At 55.0% G+C, this 21,356-nt stretch overlaps 6 protein-coding genes across 6 annotated transcripts; 3 read left to right on the top strand and 3 right to left on the bottom strand.

Annotated features, from left to right (window-relative positions):
• Positions 1 to 1,017: 1,017 nt before the first annotated feature.
• On the bottom strand, positions 1,018 to 3,546 carry INS49_004976 (uncharacterized protein; the record flags this gene model as incomplete). Its single annotated transcript, XM_043165763.1, has 4 exons — positions 1,018 to 1,160; positions 1,239 to 2,391; positions 2,456 to 3,182; positions 3,380 to 3,546. The coding sequence occupies 4 exons, from the start codon at positions 3,544 to 3,546 to the stop codon at positions 1,018 to 1,020; spliced, it is 2,190 nt and encodes a 729-aa protein (XP_043017526.1).
• A 742-nt stretch (positions 3,547 to 4,288) lies between these two features.
• On the top strand, positions 4,289 to 6,882 carry INS49_004977 (uncharacterized protein; the record flags this gene model as incomplete). The annotated part of the gene is made up of 6 exons (XM_043165764.1): positions 4,289 to 4,347; positions 4,450 to 5,176; positions 5,237 to 5,297; positions 5,351 to 5,801; positions 5,856 to 6,021; positions 6,082 to 6,882. The coding sequence occupies 6 exons, from the start codon at positions 4,289 to 4,291 to the stop codon at positions 6,880 to 6,882; spliced, it is 2,265 nt and encodes a 754-aa protein (XP_043017527.1).
• Positions 6,883 to 7,591: 709 nt separating this feature from the next.
• On the top strand, positions 7,592 to 8,966 carry INS49_004978 (uncharacterized protein; the record flags this gene model as incomplete). Its single annotated transcript, XM_043165765.1, has 2 exons — positions 7,592 to 8,461; positions 8,526 to 8,966. The coding sequence occupies 2 exons, from the start codon at positions 7,592 to 7,594 to the stop codon at positions 8,964 to 8,966; spliced, it is 1,311 nt and encodes a 436-aa protein (XP_043017528.1).
• Positions 8,967 to 9,143: 177 nt separating this feature from the next.
• INS49_004979 (uncharacterized protein) lies at positions 9,144 to 10,869 on the bottom strand (the record flags this gene model as incomplete). The annotated part of the gene is made up of 3 exons (XM_043165766.1): positions 9,144 to 9,837; positions 9,904 to 10,514; positions 10,582 to 10,869. 3 exons carry the CDS (start codon positions 10,867 to 10,869, stop codon positions 9,144 to 9,146), a joined length of 1,593 nt encoding a protein of 530 aa, XP_043017529.1.
• Positions 10,870 to 12,578: 1,709 nt separating this feature from the next.
• INS49_004980 (uncharacterized protein) lies at positions 12,579 to 13,223 on the top strand (the record flags this gene model as incomplete). Its single annotated transcript, XM_043165767.1, has 1 exon — positions 12,579 to 13,223. One exon carries the CDS (start codon positions 12,579 to 12,581, stop codon positions 13,221 to 13,223), a length of 645 nt encoding a protein of 214 aa, XP_043017530.1.
• Positions 13,224 to 14,521: 1,298 nt separating this feature from the next.
• Positions 14,522 to 19,610, bottom strand: INS49_004981 (uncharacterized protein; the record flags this gene model as incomplete). Its single annotated transcript, XM_043165768.1, has 9 exons — positions 14,522 to 15,434; positions 15,495 to 15,862; positions 15,921 to 15,938; positions 15,999 to 16,025; positions 16,089 to 16,286; positions 17,894 to 18,294; positions 18,357 to 19,084; positions 19,189 to 19,439; positions 19,494 to 19,610. The coding sequence occupies 9 exons, from the start codon at positions 19,608 to 19,610 to the stop codon at positions 14,522 to 14,524; spliced, it is 3,021 nt and encodes a 1,006-aa protein (XP_043017531.1).
• Positions 19,611 to 21,356: the final 1,746 nt, after the last annotated feature.

The raw sequence follows: 21,356 nt of genomic DNA on the forward strand, positions 1-21,356 counted from the left end.
ACTTCAGAAGGAGAATCTAGAGGGAGGGTGACTGAGAAGCCGTCCGAGTATCCACCACTGCAATTGTGTAATGCCTTCCACCTCTTTCATGCGCGTGACACGATAGGTATCAATTATGACGATCGGCAAATGAATCAGTCGCAAGAGCAGCTATTAGCTGCCAACTGTCATCCGCCACTCGCTTTTCGAGGCTTGCTCTTGTCCGTGGACATCAAATGTAGGGCCATTGGGGCAGGCAAGAGTCGATTGTGTCCGGTCGAGGCTAGCGGAGGCTGCTGCTGAGAGCCTCTGAGCTGCTGCTTGCTGATTGGGGGAGCAGGCGCGCCCAGATCTCAGGTGTCGAGGAGACCGGGAGGAACGCTTAGGCATTGGGATACTGACTGATGCGTTGGGGCGAGAGAAGGAATGGTCGGAGATCGGAGGGAAGTCAACGGGATGGAAGAGGGTAGCCATCCAATGGCTTCAGGCGGTGCCGCTGCTACCGTCTCGTTGCAAATGTAGGAAAGCTGCCCCAGAGAGATTCACCGCACTAAATCTCTTTCGCGAGGAATAATGAATCGGAGACTATAGGGAGGAATGCTGATCCTTGTGGTCGGTAGTTAGTGGTCACAAGGAGATAGACGTACTTAGGTCCCGTCGAGGGAACCATTCAACTACGCCCGTAAGGGCGTACTTGGCCGGTAATCTTGACAGCGCTGTTCATGCGCTGCAAGAAAGTCGTCGAAATCAGGCCGCGTTGATGGCTTGCGGCCGAGCGCCTCCGGATTATTAGAGAGGTTGAGGATAGGATATACTGGCTGGCGCCTCGTAGCGCGCGTGTGTGATTAAGTGGCCGACAACTTGTCGGCAATCACTTGCCGCAGGTAGGGCGATTGGTGGTATAATTATGCTTCTTCGGTCGAGTGGGGATCGAATAGACAGCACACAGCTGGTGCTGATTGTCTCGAATTCCTTCAAGAGTGAGACGGTTCTTCTTTGTACAGTATTTCGACAAGAGACATCGGTTTCGTTGTATTTTCAGGCTTCCTCGTCGTCGTCGGCAGGCGAAAGAGGAAAGTTCTCGGGGTGGTTGTCTTTCAGGCCCGCAGGCAGCAGGTGGAGGTTGGACTTCCGAGCCCAGTCGATCGTCAGGTCAGACTTTCTGTCTTCGTCTTTGATCACTGTGTGTTCGCAATTCTATTAGCTCTTGCCTGGCAATAAAAGGGGCCATAGGAGGGAATGGTTCCAAAATGACCCACCTTGGCAGGCGTATTGCCGCACCATGTCCCGATCGTCTCGTATTTGCTGATTGCAGGCCAGAATGTGATCTCGCGCGCGGGAGTCCCGGAGAGGGTGGCTTGAGAAGTGGTGCTTGCAGTTCCCGCGGGGGCACTTTACGAAGGCGTATATGCCGTACCCTTCAGCCGTCCTGTAGCCGAACAGCCACGGCCTCTTCTTGCCCATCTTGGCGATCTTGCTCATGGGGATTGAGTTCCTGCTGAAATTTATGAAGCTCGAGGACGGCACCGAGTAATCAGTTGGGAACCTGATGGGCTGCGGTGTTATGTCCCCAGCCAACGACGTCAAGTGGCTCTCGGCGCTGCCGGGCTCAAGGTCTCCGGGCTCAGGAGTCGCCTGCCTTGGGGTTGCTGGTACAGCTTCAGGACTCGCGATGGGCAGGCCAGCAGGAGGCGTATCCTTCGTCAGACGCCGTCGCTTTGAGCCTTCAGGTCCGTGGCCATCACCAGCCTCCACGCCGTCCCCCTCGCTGTCGTCGTCGTCGTCGCCGTCGTCGCCGTCGGGTGTTCTGGCGCGCTTCATGCCAGCTTGGGAGGGAACACTGTATGAAGCAGAGCCTCTAGCCCCAGAGCTCGAGCCAAGGGCGCCAGAATAGGCCGGCTCCTCCGTCGGCTGCTGCTGCTTTGATGCCCCAGGCGCCTGAGCTTCAATTACCTCTGCGTCTTCACCATCGGCGGCATCGTCTGCTGAAGCCCGGAGGCGCTCAGCAGAGGCTCGGCGGCGAGAGACACGACCCGCATTCGAGGGGCCAGGAGTGGCGTTACGGTGGGATCGTTGGCTCTTTGGGTCGCGGTTCAGGTCCTCTTCGGTTTCATCTGCGTCTTCCTCGCGGGGCCGCTTCCGAGATTCACCACCCAGCTGAGCCTCGCCTTCCACGGGGGCCTCATCAGCGCCTTGCCTCGTGCTGGAGACTACCGGTGCCAAGAGAGTTCGCAGCTGACGCACGCGCTCCTGGCCACTCTGGAACTGCTCCCGCGCAAGACGCCTCACGTAGCCTTTGTCAGGTTCTTCTTGATAACAAGGGAGGCGCCTGTTGTAGCCAGGTTGGAAGTAGATCCACTCAGGGTCCACCCATTCTTCGAAGCCCTGAGAGTCAATTGCCTCGTACTGTGCCTGAAATGGCTGTCATTAGTAATTCGTACTGGAACGGCTGGGTGGAACGCTCGAGTTGGCTTACCAGGAGCCTCTCCCCGACGGGTCCCTTTTCCCGGAGCAGCGCCTTCATGAGGTTCTGCAGGTTAGCCCCCATTTTTGTGTATTCGGATTTCGGTCCGTTGTAGTATCGACAGTTCCAAAAGAAGAGAACCATGTCGTTGAAAAACGCGGTGGCTCCATAGCCGACCGAGCTGTCTGATCTCAAGCCCTGCTCGATGAATTTGAGGTGTCGGGGCCTCGCAATTTCGGGGTAGTATTGCTCGAATTCTGTCTCGTCAACTTGGTCGATGAATGGCTCGCCGTCCTTTTCGGCCATCAGGCGATGCAGAATCTCCAGAAGGAGAACGTTCCAGGAGGGATCGTCGTCCGGGTTCTTGTTGTGGTGGTGTGGTACTCCATCAATTCCAGCAAACGGCACCAGACTAATGGTAGGCTTTGGCTGTTCCCTAGCATGCTCAATGCCATCCAATTGATCCGATTGCCTCTCCGCCTCTCGAGTATCGGTTCCCCGGTCTTTCTCAAACTGGTAAGCAATGTTGCGGCAGATATCGTTCCGCGGGGAACAGTTGTCAGAATTGTACGATTTCAGACGTTTGACGAGGAGGGTGTCGTCGGAGGCGGCAATCCTGGCCTTGATCTCATCGTATTCCTGAGAGTAGCGCTTCAAAATGCCATCGGGCCCATTGTACTTCAGGTAGACTGCCAGGAACTCCTCCTCCTCTTTCTTGCGGACTTCGGCCAAGCGGTGCCTACCGAATGGGTGTTAGCTATCAAGCATTGAGCAGCAGGTTCTACTAAAGCTGGCCAGTATATGGCAATAATTTTCAGACCCTTATTCAACAACCATAGGCTGTTTGCAGCCCGGATGCCAGCGTTGAGACAGACTATCAACTAGGTCGATGCTTTTACTTGCAAATGCTCAAGTTGAATGTGATGATCTGCTTACCAAAAAGGAAAGACCTCTTCTTTCAGATCATTGACACGGCGAAGCTTCAATTCTTCGGGAATATCAGGGTGGTTGCGGATATCACGCAGAACGCCTTTGTACATGTAGAACTTGCCACCCGGCTCGAAGTCGTCGCCGTCGGGGTTCGGCAGGCAGTGGGTTGCCATGGTGTGGTAAGCTGCGTCACACGAGAGGAAAGGCTTTGAGGATGATCGGTCGGGAAGTCAAAGCCTCTGGAAATTGAGGTATTCGTAGAGAGTCCCTGTATACTAGATCAACCAATGGAACGTTGGTGGAGAGCGTTGTGGCCGCGCAAATGTCCCACACTGAGCCGGGGCTTGGTCGTGGTGAAGTAGCTAGGGCGTCGTATGTGACGGATACTGGGATTGTGTTGACGTTTGTGCCGGGTACTGGGGATTGATTCTCTCTTTCCGAGATGATCAAGATATTCGCAGATGTCAATTGCTCTTAGGTCGCGTTGGTCGATGGATATAGATTGTGGATGTTTTGAAGGGGGACCGACACGCAGAAACTGGGTGCAGCAGGCGTCGTGCCCTCGATTACCAGCGGACAACAACTCCTGAATCAGTCTAGATGGTTGGTTGTGGGCATTGAAGAGTTCCCCGGTGACAAAACTAAGTAACCCTGCGCTCCATTCAATCGTACCAGTGAATTGAGTTGCAAACATACTCAAGCACTCTAACCAACTTATCATGCGTTCCCAGCTCCCGCACACGCCGCATCTGCCCCTGACCTTGCGACACCACAACACGCCTCAGCGGCAATCAATTTTTTTATCCTGCAGTACGTTCCTGTTGCTGCCTGTGCTTTCCATACCCAGCGACACTGGGGTATCCCGAGTTGTTTCGTCGATGACAACACCGCCCGGTGCCCAAGATCACCAACACAATGGCGCGAGAGCGCAAATACTTCCGCGCGCGCCCTGAGCGCAACTACACCTACGAAACGTGAGCATATGCAAATACACGTACCATTTCTTTACTCTACACCCGTCAGGGGCCCTCCAGCACGCCATTGAACTTCCTCAAACTGACTTTTCGCCGTTCTAGGACTTTGGCCATTGACTGGGGAAGCGAGGCTGTTCGAGCGAAGCTGTACTACAAGATGGGAGATGGACAGCCGGCCGAGAAGCTTTTACAGCACATCTCGATCATGAAAGACATCCAAATTGATCGCCGAGAGGTCAAGCGCCAATTCACTTCCCACATTTATCCCTATGGCAACACTAGTCCCAACCCTCCTGGAGAAGATGTTTACCCAGGAAACAACCGTCTTCCAGGACGTCGTTCCATTTCGTCCAAGCTTGGGATGTATGCCGTGGTGGGAATCTCGGACGAGGTTGCCAGACAATCTCCCGAGCTTCAGGAGTTGCGGGCACTAGTCCGTCGGAAACCGCAGCTCAAGCAGATCATTCGGATAGGCATCGAGCAAATCATGTACCGTGTCTTGCGCAAGGTCTACGAGTCCTTCGCCTTCTTCCGAGAGCCCACGCCTCGCGTCCTCGACGCCATCGCACTGACGATCCCTGCTCAATGGACAATCGAATTCGAAGAGGAGTACGGCGAGCTGCTCATCTCGGCATGGGATCGGGTCTTCGACTGCAGGGCTCCACAGCTCATCTTCCTCAGTGAAGGACAGACCAATGCGCACTTCGCTTTCTACAGAGACACAATCACAGCGATGCATGATCGCCAGCATCTCTCTCACCGGGGTTTCTTCGACATTGGAAGGTGCAAGAACGCTGTTCTGATAATCGACGCAGGAGGACACTGCACCGTGAGTCTCACAGCATACGCGCATGGCATCTCCTTTGAAGCTGACAAGTGATCAACATAGAACACCTCTCTGGTCACTGTCTGCCATGATGACAATCAGCTCGAGGTTCTCCCTGATCGAGGTGAGCCTGAAGTCCCTTGTACATCTGCAGTGTTCTGATACGATCTATTTTAGGCGCCATTGGAGGCACAGCCCTGTGGGCGTGGCACGTACTAGAGCGGGCGAAAGCGGCCTGGGAACATACTAATCCACTGGAGGCTATGCCTGTGGAGATTGAGAACCAGATCCTGAAGATATTCTATCTCAACTGTCCAGACTACAGAGAGGACACAGGAGCACCGTTTGACATCTACGACTGCGGCCCCAACCGAGACATCTTCCACCACAGGCTCAGCCCCGAGGAACTTGTTCAGACATTCGAAGACGCGAATACGCATGCCTTTTCCCTTATTGAGGACGGGATCGTTGAACTCAAGGCCCTCCGACGAAGTTGCGAGAGGATCAAGATTGTGATCGGGGGCGGTTCAGCACAGGGGGCTATGTGGTTGGCATGCATGACCAACCTTTGCACAAGGCACCAGATGGAAGAGCCAATCTACATCTGGCAGATTGATCACATCTACGAGTATGTATACCACAAATTCCAGGTGTATTAGTGCAGCTCACTGAATACACATAGGCATGCGAGGCTCGCAGCCGGCGCAAACTACGCCCTAGCGAAGGCAAAGTCTGTGGCCCAGTTTGTTGACAGAGCTGCCTTCGGCCTTGCCGTGAAGAAGGGCTTCAGAGGTGCAGATGGATGGACCTACGATTGGCACTACCGGGCCAGCATGCTATGGGCACGGGTAAGTGGATCACATGCTTGATATCTCACGTGCCATGAAATTTAACTAACGCTCACACAGGGAAACAAGTGGGCCAAGACCATCACGACGGACGGCACGGAAAAGTTCAAGGTGATCTGCCAGCCCGAGTACGACAGCCCCCGAGCCAAGTCCACCATCGAGCCGAACTACAAGGCCTACGATCTCCTCCCAATCCCCTGCCGCACGAAGGGCATCCTCCAGTTCGATTTCGAGATCGACACCGACACCGACCAGCTGAAGCTTACAATCAAACACAGACGTGTGTCGAAATTGGGAAAGACTGGGAGGTCGACCGAGCTTGGGAAGGTTGAGTTCGATCTCTGGGTCCCACCCGGCAGCCGCTGCCTCCAGATCTGGGACTGTGTCGAGGACATCGAGAGCAAGGTCACTACGGCCTTTGCAGGACAGCAAGATGCAGAGGACACGGACGGCTCGGAGGGCGACGAGGCTGAAGAGATGGATATCGACTCGGGCGCCCAAGAGCAGCCCATCCAGAAGGCTCGCAAGCTTCGCAGCAGCCTTCGTGGATCCGCCTCACGCGGTCAACAGGCTGCTGCTGATGTTGATATGGATGCCATGGCGCCCGAAGAGGAGGACCAAAACCGTGGCGGCAACTCGTCCAGCGCGGCGCCGCTTGTTCAAGCTCAGGCTGGTGCGCCTCAAGGCTCCGCCGAGGACGTGGAGATGGGCGGCATGGAGGACGAAGAGGAGACAGCTGACACCATCACTGTGGCTCCTGTGCCCGAGGAGCCTTCTCAGCCTCCTCATACTAGAGGCCAGGGCGCGCCACGCCGCCGCCGCCGTGGATCCCGCGTCTCTAGAGGAATCTTCGCGCTGTGATGAGACTAAAGCCTTGCCAGCTGCGCCGGAAAGAGCCAGCCTGGGAGGTATACAAGAAGAAGACCTTTCGAGGTTTACGAAGGAGGGCTTGGCTGGCCGGTGTATCTATGAATATGATGTCTATGGAGGGAGCCCTATGGCGAGGCACCTTTCGCTGAGCTGAGGATGGCTCATGGTCGTAGCATATCTTTTGTGGCCCCTCTGGGGCCAAAGATTCGATTTTGGCCTTTTCGACAACCCTGGTAGTGCTCTATGAAGTTCAAGGGCAGGGTTAATTCTAGATTGGTAGCCTGCACCTCACTTGCAAATGAGACGTCACTTATTTTCATCACAGTCCCTCCTGATACAGATCTGAGCTCCAGCTTTATTCAGTTGAGGGCTTATCACGAGAGCAAAGTAGTGCCGGCAGCAGAACGTTGGTTGTTGGTTGTAAGGCTCGCATTAATGCTGCGCCGCTGCGATGCGTCTTGTGCTGAGGTCACGATCGACAAGCTAGGTTTCAGCGTCCCAATCACTCCGACAGGAGTGCGGAAAAGGGGTCCAACTAGAGAACCAACGAAAGTCAACGGGCCCGGCCGACTCATGTTCAAGGGTAATTTCTTGGATTCCTGCGGAGGGTATTAGTCCACGCTTGCCTCGACACTCATCCGCTTCTGGGGACGAACATCCGAAGCCCCTATCAAGACGACGCAGCAATATCACCACCACCATGTCTCAAAGACCCATCCGCATCGCCATCCCCGGCGGTGGTCTCGCCGGCGCCACCCTCGCCCACGCGCTGCTCAAACACGCGCACCTAGACGTCCACATCTTCGAGTCCGCCGAATCCTTCAAGGAAGCCGGCGCCGCGGTGGGCATCGCCCGCAATGCCCTCTCGGCCCTGGACCTCATCGGCCCCACGGCGATCGCAGCCCTCCAGCGCGCTGGTGCCGTGCCCCAGAAGGGCGTGCGCTTCATGCTGGCCCAGGGCCCCGACGCCGGCGACGGGGGAGCCATGATCGACGAGATCGACGCTGAGGCCCACCAGAAACAGATCGTCAGCATCGTGCACCGCGCCGCGTTCCTGAGGGAGCTCCTCGCGGATGTCCCGCCGGCTCGGATGCACGAATCCAAGAGGCTCGAGAGGGTCACCCGCGGCGAGGAGGGCCCCCCTGGCGAGGCAGCGCCCATGACGCTGCACTTCGCCGACGGTTCCACGCACGAGTGTGACGTCCTCGTCGGCGCGGACGGCATCCACAGCACTGTGCGCCGGATCGTCCTCGGCCACGACGACCCGGCCGTGCGTCCGCGGAACACAGGGTGGTGGGCCATCATGGGCCTGAGGCCCCTTGCCGCGGCGCAGGCGAGCCTCGGGGAGGGCCTCGTGGGCGTGGATGACCCGCGGCATTATGGCTGGACCGGCGAGGGCGCGTATCTCATGCACGACGCGCTCAGCGACGGGCAGCTCGTGCAGCTCGTCGCCTGCGGCATGGACGAGGACGCCCGCGGCTCCGGCCGGTGGCAGACCACGCTGAGCGCGGATGAGATCCGCGAGCGGTTCCGGGGTTGGCCGGTGCGTCTCAGGAATTCCGTTGAGAAGGTATGTCTATGATAAACCCAGTTCAGAGGTACGCTCTCTCTGAATCCAGCTTACACCTGCACAGCTGCTCTGCGACGAGCCGGAGCAACCGGCACGCTACCTGTGGGAGCACCCGCCAGCCCGCACGTACGTCTCCGGCCCCATCGCCGTCATGGGCGACGCCGCGCACGCCACCACGCCCTGGCAAGGCTCGGGGGCGGGCATGGCGATCGAAGACAGCCTTGTCCTGTCTACTCTTCTCGGCCGGGCGGAGACTGCGGCTCAGGCCTCGCTGGCCCTCGAGGTGTACGACCAGGTCCGCCGGCCTCGCACGCAACGAGTTGTCGAGTCGAGAAGGGGGACGGGTATTATGCGGACTGGGTTGGACAGGGAAGTGGGTCTTGATCTCCTGAAGTTCCGGAAGAGGTTACTTTCCAGGTGGGACTTTATTATAGATTTTGACAACAAGCAGCATTGTGCGGATGCATTGGCAGTTATGGAGAGGCTTCTCGGGGCAAGGCAATAATTAGAGGCTCCATCTCTGTCTTAAGCAACAGCTTAGGTTTATTTGTAGTAATGACCTAAAGCCACTGAGAATAACACTTAGAATTAATACAATTTAGTCCTATTGTCCTCGCTCCTATTTAAGCATAGACGCAGCATCGACCGACCACAAAGCATCCATATCGCAGATTGGAACGGGTCAAGTCCAGGCAAAGAAAGACGCACCGGCACTGTACATGATGGAGTCCCACCAGCTCTCAAGGTGCCAAGTCATGCTCGTGCTGTTGACGAAGGACGTGCTCAACCGCACCCGCAGGTTCCTGCTGTGATCGTAGTCCAAGGAGTCAAGCGCCATGATAACCTTGGGCGTCCCCGAGAACGCCACACCGAAGTCTCTGACGCCCGAGTTCTCGTGCTGCGGTTTCTGCCAGGGGCGCACGTCTTGGGTGTCGATCCTGCCGCTGGTGACCCCCGGCTGCTCCGCCGGGTGCGCCAGCCAGGTGACGCCGGCGGAGTAGAGGATCGAGTCGGCCCACGAGTCGGCGTGGATGGTGAAACCGTTCTTGTCGATGTCGGTCGCGGAGGCTATGATGCGCCAGTTCTTGCTCTTGTCCATGTCCAGCGACTGCAGCCAGGTGACCACCTTGGGCGGGGCGCTGAACGGCGTGGTGAAGTTGATGCGCTTCGAGTTCATCAGCTGCGGCTCGTTCCAGGGGCGGGTCTCCTGGGTGTTGTAGACGCCCGTCTGGGTGTAGTTGAAGGCTGAACTCTTCTCCAGGTATGTCATAGAAGCCGAGTAGAGGACAGTGTCGGCCCAGCTGTGCAGTGAGGCCTTGAAGTTCTCGGTCGTGGCTTCGCTCGTGGCAGCGGTAATGCTGATGTTGGCGGCCTGACTGATGTCGAGGGAAGTTATGCCAACTGGCAGCTGCGGAACAGAGTCATACGTCTTCTAGTAGTACTTGACCTTGTCATTGACCAGCTGCGGTTTGTCCTCGGGGCGGATCTCCATAGTGTTGAACTGTCCAGCATCATAAGTGTCAGCTGGATAGCAGAACTTGACGTATTCCATGTCCAGAGCAGAGAGATCAACCACATTGTTGCTAGTGCCCTTCCCATCTGTGGTCCATTCGTCAGGGATTTGGTACAGCATGATGCTATCCGGGTCGAAGGCTGAGGCCTGAGTGTCTGACGTGAGAGGGAAGATATTGTAGTCAACCTCGGCCTTGGTCCAGTTGTGGCGGGGACCGCAAAGATCCTTGTAGACCTTGTCCTTGTTCCACGAGATGTTGGCATATGGATTCTGATGCTCATGGATCATACCAAGCGCATGTCCAAACTCATGAAGGATGACAGAGCGGATGCCATCTTCTGAATTGCTCTCCTCAATCCATCCGAGATTCATGGACGTCTGGTTCTGTGAGCTGGCGAGGGAAGAGTCTGTACCCATCAAGGACCAGGATGCCGAGTCAGGTTTGAATGCGATGAGAATGTCCACTCCGCCCGAGTCGACAAAAGTGAAATTGAGGTTTGCATACTGGGTCCACTGTGGAGCATATGTTTTGACTTGATCCTGTTGACTTTTGATCAGTGCTTCAATTCTCTGATTCCGGCTTCCGGTGCTTTGTCTGAACACCTACCTTCTGCCAGGAAGAACCACCCTGGAACCCAATATTGAGTTCTCGGCCAGGTCTCCAGAACTTCCCGGTCATCATAGCAAGATGCTGAGACCCACCAAGCAGCTGAGGTGCCGGGGGTAGTGTGAGAGCTCCGTTCCGAGGGTTCTCAGTCAAGGCTGCGGAGACACTCCCCATGGGTAGGATGCCGTTCTCATCGTTGAAACCAAAGGTTTTGGTGAGGCAGATGGGCCAATAAGAATCCATGATGGAGAATATAGGGTCGTAGCAAGTAGTCTTGATAGTAGTCATTGACTGGGGTGATCGCTAGGTCTGTCGTGATTGACGCTACCTGGAAACGGAAGAGCAACGATAATTTGAGAAAACGAAAGCAGGAAATTGGTGGAGGTAACCAAGCCGTGTTCATTTGGAAAGCTCAGTACCGTCGAATTATGAGATGTAAGAGCTGCGTATGCTCCGCTCTTTCCTCACAAGCCGCTCTTTCCGTTCACCCACAGCTCTTTCTGCTTCAAGCCGTCAAAAGCCCCTTGAGTGGATTGAGTTATGAGCGGCTTAATAATACGAGCCGTCATTGAGAAGGGTTGTTATCGAGTAGTGTGTACGCGGTTCTTTCCCTGTAAGTGGAACATATGCGGCCTGGGGGAGCGTACATACCGCTCATGAAAACAGGGAACCGACGGTACTGCAGTCTGACAGCCCAAAAGCCAGGAATCGACAGCTCAGAATTATCCTGAGATTTCAGTCAGGGAACCAAGGAGTATGATAGAAAAGTTTTCTAAGCAGGTTTTAATTCTCAGTCCATCCGGTAAATAAAGGCCGAAGCCACATTTCAACTCAACGGGTGCTCTGAACATGATGGGTGCTGGCATCCCTAGCTAAGGAGGCTTAGGCTCCCCACAACTTAGAGGACTTCCCGTAATTGCCGTTCGTGGGAATGTGAACGGCATTCTACATTTCCTAATCGAGGCAGGTACTACCTTCTTCCGGGAAGGGTATCTGTCAATAGATCATCAAGCAACGATCTAGAGTGTCTTGTCCAAACTGCACTGGTCAGCCCAAATTTGCAAACACTGAGCTCAGCGACAAGTCGGTATGACACCACACGGAATGCATTGAAGCCCACTTAGTAAGTGCAGACTGGGGTTCATTTTTCGTGGATGAGCTCCAGCTTTCCCAAGCTGCCGGCGTCAGCCAGATGTTCGTGGCCGAGAATGTTGGCTCAGCCCTGGAAACCGGCAGTCACCTGCAGCTCTCCGTCGGTATCTGGAAACTAAGGAGCGCCATGAGGAAGTGGCCATTATCGTCAAGCCAACGCCACTGTCGTCCTGATCTCTTGGCTCCATGAATTAGGAGACCGCGCTGCTACAAGCATGTTCCACACAACCATAACCTGTCTTGGCATACACAGAAGAGACAGCTCTTGGACCGAACCCAGGTATCCGTAGTTCGATTAGAATTATGCTATCGTCAGCGAGAGTGACAGTCTTGGAAAGGATAGACCACCTGAAATTTGGAGGGATTGATCAGAATCGCAAGCAGTTGCTTGTATCGGACAGTTTGCAGATGGTGCGGAATGTGACTGAGATGTGTCTTTGTCTGTGGAGGTGGCTCTGGGCAGCAAAGTCTTACTTAGAAAGGTGGACAATAGCAATGTGTCCTTGACAATTTGGCTCCTTTGACGAGACCAAAAGGCCAACAGAACTGAATAAATGGCTTTTTATAGGACCGGCCGCGTGCTCGATGACTTCTTTATAACTTGTAAAAACAACATTATACGATTTATTAACGAGGAGCTGTGTGTTACATTCAAGCCGTCTAATATCAGCAACTCTTGGACTATAAGTACAAATTAATTTCTCACTGGAGCAGCATTTCTCTCGCCGCATCATTGACACGCGATCCTCACTTATCACTTCTACCACAATCAGGACTCTCGGTTGACATTCATCAAACAAGTCAGACATCCTCTACCTGTAACACATCTTAGCCACTGAGCGAGTATGTCTTCCGCTATGAACGAGACGGTATCTTCTAACCAGAACTGGAAGAAGGCGGGCCGTAAGACAAAGCGCGGCAAGCCCACCGGTCGTCGTGAGGTCGTCGAGAAGTACAAGGCGATTGGCTTGGACACTCTCGGCTGCGGGAACCGCAAGCAGCAGGCGATCCGGGGCCGCGTTTTCGGCTACGTATTCAATGAGCCCTCTATTGTCGCCCCCATGCTCGCCAAGGAGCGCCGCCGCGCCAACAAGCCTGCCCTCCAGGACCAGCTCCTTTCTTTGGAGAACAAGGAGTCTCAGGAAGAGTCTTGGCACGAGGCCCGTGGAGAGGTTATCGAAATGATGGACGGGATCTGCCGCGAGAACTCGCGCGGGAGGGCCCAGAAGCTTGGGCTTGAGCCGTGGTACTTTGAGCTTCCCCGGGGCCTTGAAGATGTCGACTGGTTCGGCTTTGACTACGGCCACCTTTCCGGTGAGTTCTGGGACAACCTCAAGGGAGTCATTGGATGGGCTCGGGAACAAGGCAACTATGTCGATTTTGAACAGGCAGCGTGGATGGCAGCCCCGCACTTCGGCGGCGAGGATTGCTTTATTTGTAAGAAGATGGCTGAGTATGGAGAGCTAGGCTATTGTCGGTGGATAGGCTAATACAATGATCTTGGGCTGTTTCGTCTAATTTTGAATTGCTACAGTAAGAAATGTGACATGCGGCGTGGGTCTATAGATGTACTGCAGAGGAGGATACAGCAATGGCAAGCTTACACAGGAGCCCGACACCCCATCGGCTCTCTGGAGACATGCTATGGGCTATAATCTTTTGGAAGCATTTAAAGAAGTCCTAATTGACGGTCACCCGGATGCCGCCTCTGGCGAGGCCAAGTGAATGGTCAGAAGGAGGCTGCACAGTCTTGTATGTAGCATGTGTTGAGCCTGCGGATGGACATGGCCAATTCAACAGGGCTGAGGAAGGTGCCATCTCGAAAACAGTGGCCCGTCAGAGGCTCTACATATCTAGCATTGGAAAAAGCAAGAATGATCTGTTAATTGGTAGATGACACAGGAATCAAACTTGAGCAGCACAAGGCAAGGCTGTCGTAGAAAAGCTTTGGTGGTTTTATTAGGGCTTGGCTACGTATAGAACGTAGTCAGTAGGCTGTCGCAACACAATGACGGGCATATTTGCCAAGACAGATCACCAGCGTCTGGCCGCGTGTAATCTCAAGGCCGTGCATTCTAGGTTGCGCCTCCCAAACGAGGGAACTGTTGCCGCCCTCGCCCCCGAGCCATCCGAGGCAACGTCTGAGGAGTGGCAGCCAAGCCTTGTGCTTATCGATCTGATCAGAGAGCTCCAGGCCGTCCAGACGACCCCTGGGCCTGAAGACCCATATTGGGCTTCGCTTAAGTGGTACGTCACGGGCGGAAGGCCGCATGTGTGGGGGGCAAGAGGTTTCGTCGCGTAGCATTGGGCTAAGCTTGGGCCTCGGCGCCGACACGGGCGCCTCGAATCATGTATATGAGGCAAAACGACCGGTGTGGTGTCGTCATTGTCGGAGAGTCAGGCGGCTTCGGAGCTTCGGCGCTGGCCGGGGGCCGGAATTATGATCACGGAAATGTGTGTCGGGAATTGACATCAAGATCTTGTCTGAATCAATCACCAACTCGCGTGATTCTCAGTTTCCAATGTATGTACATACTGCGAGCGGGAGAAATGCATACTTCCCACGTAGACGGAGATGGTGAGGCGGGAGAAATAACGTGCAGCATCAAATTACAAGTCTATATAATATCAAAACTAATGTTTGTAGATCCTTGCGGGCGCCCTACATGGCCCATATCTATAGTGTCACAAAGACCTTCTGGGTATCATAAAAGAAATGAGAAGGATGAACCTGAATATCCTCTCCTACCCCTTATAAATGCGAATGCATCATCCTCTGTGGAGAAGCTTATATGAGATCCCTTGGTGCACGATCCGCCTCTCTTAATGACATGGGGCCGGACCCAGCCCACCCCACAGCCTGGAAATCGACCCTGTTGAAATAGTCAACGGGCATTCTCGCCGTTATGGGGTCTCTGCTGAAGTTGAAATCAGACATCTGGGACACGGCTGACCCCTCGGAGCCAACGCGCCTCATCCTGGGCCGAGGCGCGCTGAGTCCTTCGCTGGCAATTGTGTCAAAAGAGCTGTAGCGACCTCGTGCAGCAGGGAGAGGCTGAACGCCTCCCGCGACCCGGATCGGGAAGTCGCTGCCGAGGGCTTCGTGTATAATGGCGCTCGGCGGCTGAGTGACGACGATCTCATCCAGTATGCTTTGGACGGAAGGACGCCGTCGCTCGGGTGGCTGGAATGGGCTGCTAAGCGGGGCCTTCGCCGGCGCCCTGGACAGCTTCCTTTCTGGATGCGGGCTCTCAAGCATCTCGTATCCATAGTGATCGCATTGAGACTGTGCACGTGACTGGTAGGTCCTCGTATAATCGGTTCTCGTATAGTCGGAGCCTGTGTCGATGCTCGGCTTCATGCTGGCCCGTGGGCTGAGCTTTTCGACATCGTTGGTCTCGTGGGACATCGAGCAACCAAAAGGATCCGCCACGGCTTCCTCAGGAGTGCGAAGGCCTCGCGCCGGCTCTCCGTGGTATTGCCTCCTCCGCTGCCTGCAGCTGGAGCGCAGGCAGTCTGCAAATCTCTTCCTGGCAGCGCGGGCATAAAGAGGACGCAGGGTCGGGAGACAGGCGCAGACGATAGCAAGACACACTTCGCCGATCGACCACGCGGTAGCGTCGAGGTTCTCGTATGTGACATCCGGGTTGAAGTTTACGATTGGTAGGTATTTGATTCTTATGCCGGATATGGCGCAGTTGCTTCGAGTACATTGTCAGCGGGATTAGAACGTGCCGCCCCCTAGGGTGAAATCCACTCACAAGAGACCCAAGCAGAATACAAGGATGAGGAGGAGCCGCTGGGCTATTGAGACTCGCATGCTCCAAAGTACCGGTATGGGCAGGGTAAATATCACAATGTCGCTCAGTATGTTGCCGGCAGAATGGATGTACAACTGAAAAGTAGGGATGCAGGTGGCCTTAGTCTCCTTTTCCCAGTAACCCCGAATTGGGTGGCACGTGAAAATGGAGAGCATGACCAGTCCAACGCTCCATGAACCGATGATGAGCAGTGCGATGTTGATCGCTCGGCGGAGCTTTGAAGCGAAGATGCGCCGGTATTGTAGTAGCAGGGCAATCTTGATTGAGCCCAGCGCGCAGTAGTACAAGATGACGGCGAAGTAAAAGCGCTGTTGACAGCGATTAGCAGGGGCTCAGGTAGCTTGTATTGTCTTCAGATAGGCGCACCTTGAAGTGCTCTTCGATCTGCATCTCACTCAGATTCCATATATGCTGTCCAAGCCCCACCTGGGCCACGAGACAGACCGTGATACCTTTGGCTATGATGAAAACCTGATGAACACACGTTAGCGTCCGGATATCCATTCAGTAGCTGAAGATGTGCTCGTGTCTTACCAGTGCTATCAAGACGGCCCAATCGTCCAGTCCGATCCAGTTGTCGAGGCGTTGTCGAGTGTAGAAGCGCATGGCTACCACGAGCCCAGTAAGCGGTATCACAGTCGAGACGACGGCCACCACAACCCCAGCCCTGTTGTCCATCGGCAGCTCGACCACATCCGAGCCTCGAACATCCGAGTCCATCTTGTCCGTAAGCTAGCCCATCAGCGTGTGCACCGGTCGAGCGTATAGTCCGTCGGTGGTTGAATGAGACGTTGCCGCGTGGGAGACATTATACCAGCGAGACAAGCGTGGTTCGGAAAGGTTGGCAGACATTGGCATCGACATATTTAAAAACCTTCTTAGAGTTAACTCCCCGCCACCCGTCCGGACGGTGTGGGTGGCCTTTCTGGAACGGATCAGTAGCCCTGCCCATAGTGTGTGTGTGTGTGGACCCACAAGAGAAACTCCGAGCGGAAGTACATGTTGTGTTGTGCCTGAGTAGAGGTGCGTTCCCGACGTGCAACATGCGACTCGCGAGGTCGCGAATCGCTGACAGGGTGCGAACTCTATTCTGACCTCGCTTCAGGCCACTTTGCTCGCCTACTGGAGATGAGCGGCATGGTTACATTGAACAAGCCAAAGTCATCCTCCCAAGGCGATTGTAAAGGGCTAGCAAGAAAAGACCAGTCCAGACGTTGGTCCGATGTAGCCTGTTGCGGCCCAACCCGCGGTTTTCTGGGCGCGACTTCAGGTCAAACTGCTGCGAGCGCAACGGCTGCTCAGCCAATGCAACTTTGAGATGACAGCCGCCGCTGGAACGCGCGCTATCGTGCGCTTGGGGAGCTGTGTCAGATCTTAAATCCGGAGGGGGCCGAATCAGAGGCGCATGCATCGGCAACTCTAATCAAAAGCCTAATTAAACTTTGGCACCAGGAAGCAGATGGTGCTGCTGGTGAAACCCGCGGGCCTGAACCCACCCGAGTGGACAAACCCAAAATCCTCTCGGCGACTCGCAAGACACCTGCTGTCCAACAATCGCACCTGCCTTTTTACCGGGAAATGTTGAGACGCTCAGGAGGATTCACTTTTTGGTTGTCTTTGCTAGACTTTGGATCGCTCCGACCACTGGAACCGTGCCTTTTGCTCCAGCACCCCGGTTCTTAAACGTCAGATCAAGTCTATTTCCTCGTCTTGGTATCGCGTTGGCTCCTCAGCTCAGTTTCTGTGCGCTCAGCTGTCGTTGTTCAGATATGAGCTCCAGCTGTTGCCGAGCTCCCCGCAGCGAGCCTTGGGACGCCGACCAACACCTGCTTGACTCGAAAGCTCGCTTATGTATATGACACAGCCGAGGCCAAGACCCGTCGACATTGGCCATGGCTTTCCCGTCATGTCGTTAACAGGAAGAGAAGAAAAATCACCTGACGTTTGGACTCCACTCTTCCGCCCAAAACGAACTCGTGGAGCTTGTCACCTTAACGGGCCCGCCCATGACAAGCTCCTCCCCACCCCCGCCCGAACGCTACCTTCCCGCGGGCGCATAATTGCTTGACGTCTCGACAGAATCAGTTCCCTGACGTAACGGTTTGCGCTCACCGGACGAGATTGTTTCACCTGCCCATTAGTTGGCCACCATCGCGATATTGGCCTAGCACATCGCGCTGGCGCCCTTCCAGTTACTACCCACGGCCGCAACTGTCAAGTTACAGCGATGGTCGGTCCGACTCGTAATAACAACGGCGCCGTCGTTTTTTTACGAGCCCGGAAGTCTATTGGCTAGCCTCAGTCCCCAGAGAGAGACGGCAGCCATCAGTACTGGCGACGACTAGCGTCAGGGTCTGCCTCTCCTGGCCTACTTCGACGTGCGGCTCGGATACTGGGACGGCGATGTGAGGGAAGGTCTGGATCAGACGACACACGGTGTATGAGACTTCCAGCAGCGCGAAGTCTTGTCCCAGGCACAGGCGAGGGCCTCCGTTGAAAGGAAGGTATGCCCAGCCCACGTCTTTCAATCTGTCCTCTTCCCATCGCTCCGGCCGGAATGCCTCAGCGTCGTCGCCGTATATATCCTTCCTCCGGTGCATTGCGTAGACACAGTAGCCGACTGCCTGTCCAGGCCGAACGAGAATGGGCGCCTTGCCGTCGGGACCGCCACCAACCGGCAGTGTAGTCAAGCGCATCGCCTCTCTGGAGTTGACGGGGACGGAGGGGTAGAGTCGCAATACTTGGGCACAAGTCAGACCTCGGCAACTAAGGGGGAAGAGACTCAGCAGTAGTAGTGCTTACCTTCTTTGACCACCAGACTAAGGTACGGCATCCGTGTGGGCTTCAAGTCATCCCGAGATGGCGGCTGCGAACCAGGTCCAAGGCCACACACGCTGGCAATTTCCTCTCGCAGCCGGTTGAGAACCTGTGGATGTCGAGCCAGCAGCCTAAACGACCAAGACAGAGCGCAGCCAGTGGTGTCGCGCCCTGCAAGCAGCACATTGAAACACTGATCCCGCAGCACCCGTCTATCCTGAGTTTGCTCCGCCAGGGCGTCAATGAACGAGTACTTGCTGCGCAATTCCTCGTTGCCCTTCTCTTGTATCTGGCCGCTCGGCCGCAGTGCCTTGTCGACTGCCTCGTCCACAAACTGGTGGCACCTCCTGCAAGCATCGCGGAAGGCCCTGTCGTTCAGCAGCCAGTAGAACTGGCCGAGGCGGCCGCGGTGGGCGAGGTAGTCCTGCGCCAGGTTGAAGGCCTGCGCGAAGGACGACTCCTGACCCGCGACCTTGCCCCAGTCGAGGTCCAGCACCGATTCGCCGAAGAGGAGGAACATGGTCGTGTCGAAGGTCAGCTTGAAGAAGAGCGGCTGGAGGTCGACGGTGCTGCCGTCGCCTGGGATCGAGTTGATGAGGTCCTGTACGCAGTTCTTGATCTGTTCGAAGTTCTGGGACCTGTTGGAGGCGAACTGGGGCCTGAGCAGGGCCCTGGAGTGCTTCCAGAGGGCGCCGTCTTGGGTGAAGATGCCGCTGCCCAGGAGAGGCCGAAAGTGAGGGGCTCGCAGACCAAGGCCGTAATCTAGATGTTTTCACTGAGTCAGCTTGATTGTTTCCGTTGTTCGGCCATTATTGACGTGCCTTCGAAGTTCGCAGAGAGGACAGCCTCAATGTTCTCTGGGTCCACCGTGTCGATTCCCGTTGCGCCCAGCAGCTCCTGGACGAAAGTGGTACCATTGTCGTCGACGACCTCGAGGAAGAACTGGAGGATCTGCATCGTCCTGGCGTACTTGAGAGCCTTGACCAACATGTCCAAGCCCAAGGGCCACGTTGAGTTCCATGTTTTCGGCGGCAGACATCCTTTCTCGGCGGCGAAGCGACTCTCAGCCTGGGATATTGTTAGCGACTGATCAAGCTCGATGGGTGATTGATCTCTGCTTACTCGGCGGCGCTGGCTGCGGCCCAGAAGAAACCATGCCAGAGCTGCTGACAAGACGATGCTGAGGATAGTGCGAAGTGCACGTGGCTCGTAGAGCCCTTGTGCCGCCTTCTGGTCCATCGCGCTTGGCGGGCTGAGGGTGGAGCGGAATGTGGGGTGCTATCACGGCAAGCTTAGGCCATTCTACTTGGAGGTCAACTTCGCTGGTCGATGACAAGGGGTGGTTCGTGGTATTCAGGTAGATTGCTTGAATGATCTGATACCAGCCCCTACGGCATTTTCCATCCTACAGTGCGACCTCAAACGACCCATGTTGACTGCAGGTTTGGCGCCCCGAAAGCAGGTTAGTGGTCACCCCCCACGTGACCTCCCTAATAGACGTCAAGCAATCCACATCACCACTAGCCCTGGCATCAGTAACTCTTTGCGATCCCGAGTATGTTGGGCGTCAGTATCCTGTAGTCAATAGTATAGCTTCCCACGAAATTTGCAAGCGCAGAATTGCTTGAGAACGGCTTAATGCTGTGGTTTGAGCGATCAAACTATCTTTGATCACGACTCCCGTCTTGAAAGCCAGGACGGGACTGAAAGTGTTCTTCAGATGATACAGACATCAGATGTGCTTGTAGGCTCTCAGCTGGTCGAACCGATCTGGGAGCCTGATTGCGAAGGTTGAAATCTGAGCCACGAGGATCCCCTTTGTTGGCCCCAACCAGCAGTTAAAGGGCACTCATTCTTTTCCAGGTGACTACATCCGAATAAGACCACTGAGTCTCAGTATGCCACCTACATTTCGAGCATCGCTCTTTTATATCCCCCTTGGAGGAAAGCCAGCTAAACGTTAGGTCGGTCGTCTCCCAGATTGCTGTCTCCATAGATCCCGTCTCAAGTTGCGACCGGGCCTTTGCCGTTGAGGTTGGAATAGGGCCCATTTGGACATATACATTCACTTTGGGATTTTAATAAAATATCATTGTGCCATTCAACGCGGGCTCTTTCAAATGCATACCGAAATCGCTCGTCAGTATTACCTCCTCGGCGGCAGAGTAGACGACGGGTCGAGCCGTATTCACTTGCTTTACTACTGGGGACCTGCGACCGAAACCTCAAGGGCTTGACGCAGTCTATTGATGTACTTCTGGCCTAGCTGACCGCCAGTTCTACTGTTGAGCGAAATTGTCCCCTCTATCCACCGTCAACTGTGTGCAGACAAGCTAGATCGAGATTTCGAGGAGGGGTAACAAACGGATTCCCACTTTCCACCAGCGGCCGGTGATAGAATCCATCCACTTGGCTCCCTATTCACTTTATGAACCCCTCAATCAATCCCCAGGCTCCCTCTCTGCAGCCTTCAACGCTCTGCAACAACCTAAAAGGCCAGCCCATCTCCCACACCCAACTCTTCCCTCCTTCCTTCCAACCTCTCCTCAACCCGATCTGGTTTTGCCTTTGAGTTGTCTTTCTTCGACACAGCATCGTGCCCTACCAGATTACATCAACGATATCGAGCAAAGGAAACTTGTTTCCCTCCTCCAAATTGTTGATACCCTCGCCTACCCAAAAGGCCTTTCTACGTACACCAACCGACCGTCCAGCTCGAGCAAAGGGAACTTGTTTCTCGACTCCAGATTGCGGCGAATGTACCGTACCCCGACGAATAGTCGAACCATCCGAGCGAATACATTGACGTGAGCTTTCTGATCAATCGACCACCTGCAAAAATTGCCCTGCTCTTGTCCATCTCCTGCCACCCAGTCCCTCCATCAACAGCCCTAACCCATCGCCGACAAACAATCGTAGTTTTGATAGTAGCTAAACTCGTGTTTCGTATTCAGATACCTCATCAACCTGAACGAACCTGCACTG

The sequence above is a fragment of the Diaporthe citri genome (assembly GCF_014595645.1).
Source record: "Diaporthe citri strain NFHF-8-4 chromosome Unknown scaffold_14, whole genome shotgun sequence".
Taxonomy (NCBI): Eukaryota; Fungi; Ascomycota; class Sordariomycetes; order Diaporthales; family Diaporthaceae; genus Diaporthe; species Diaporthe citri.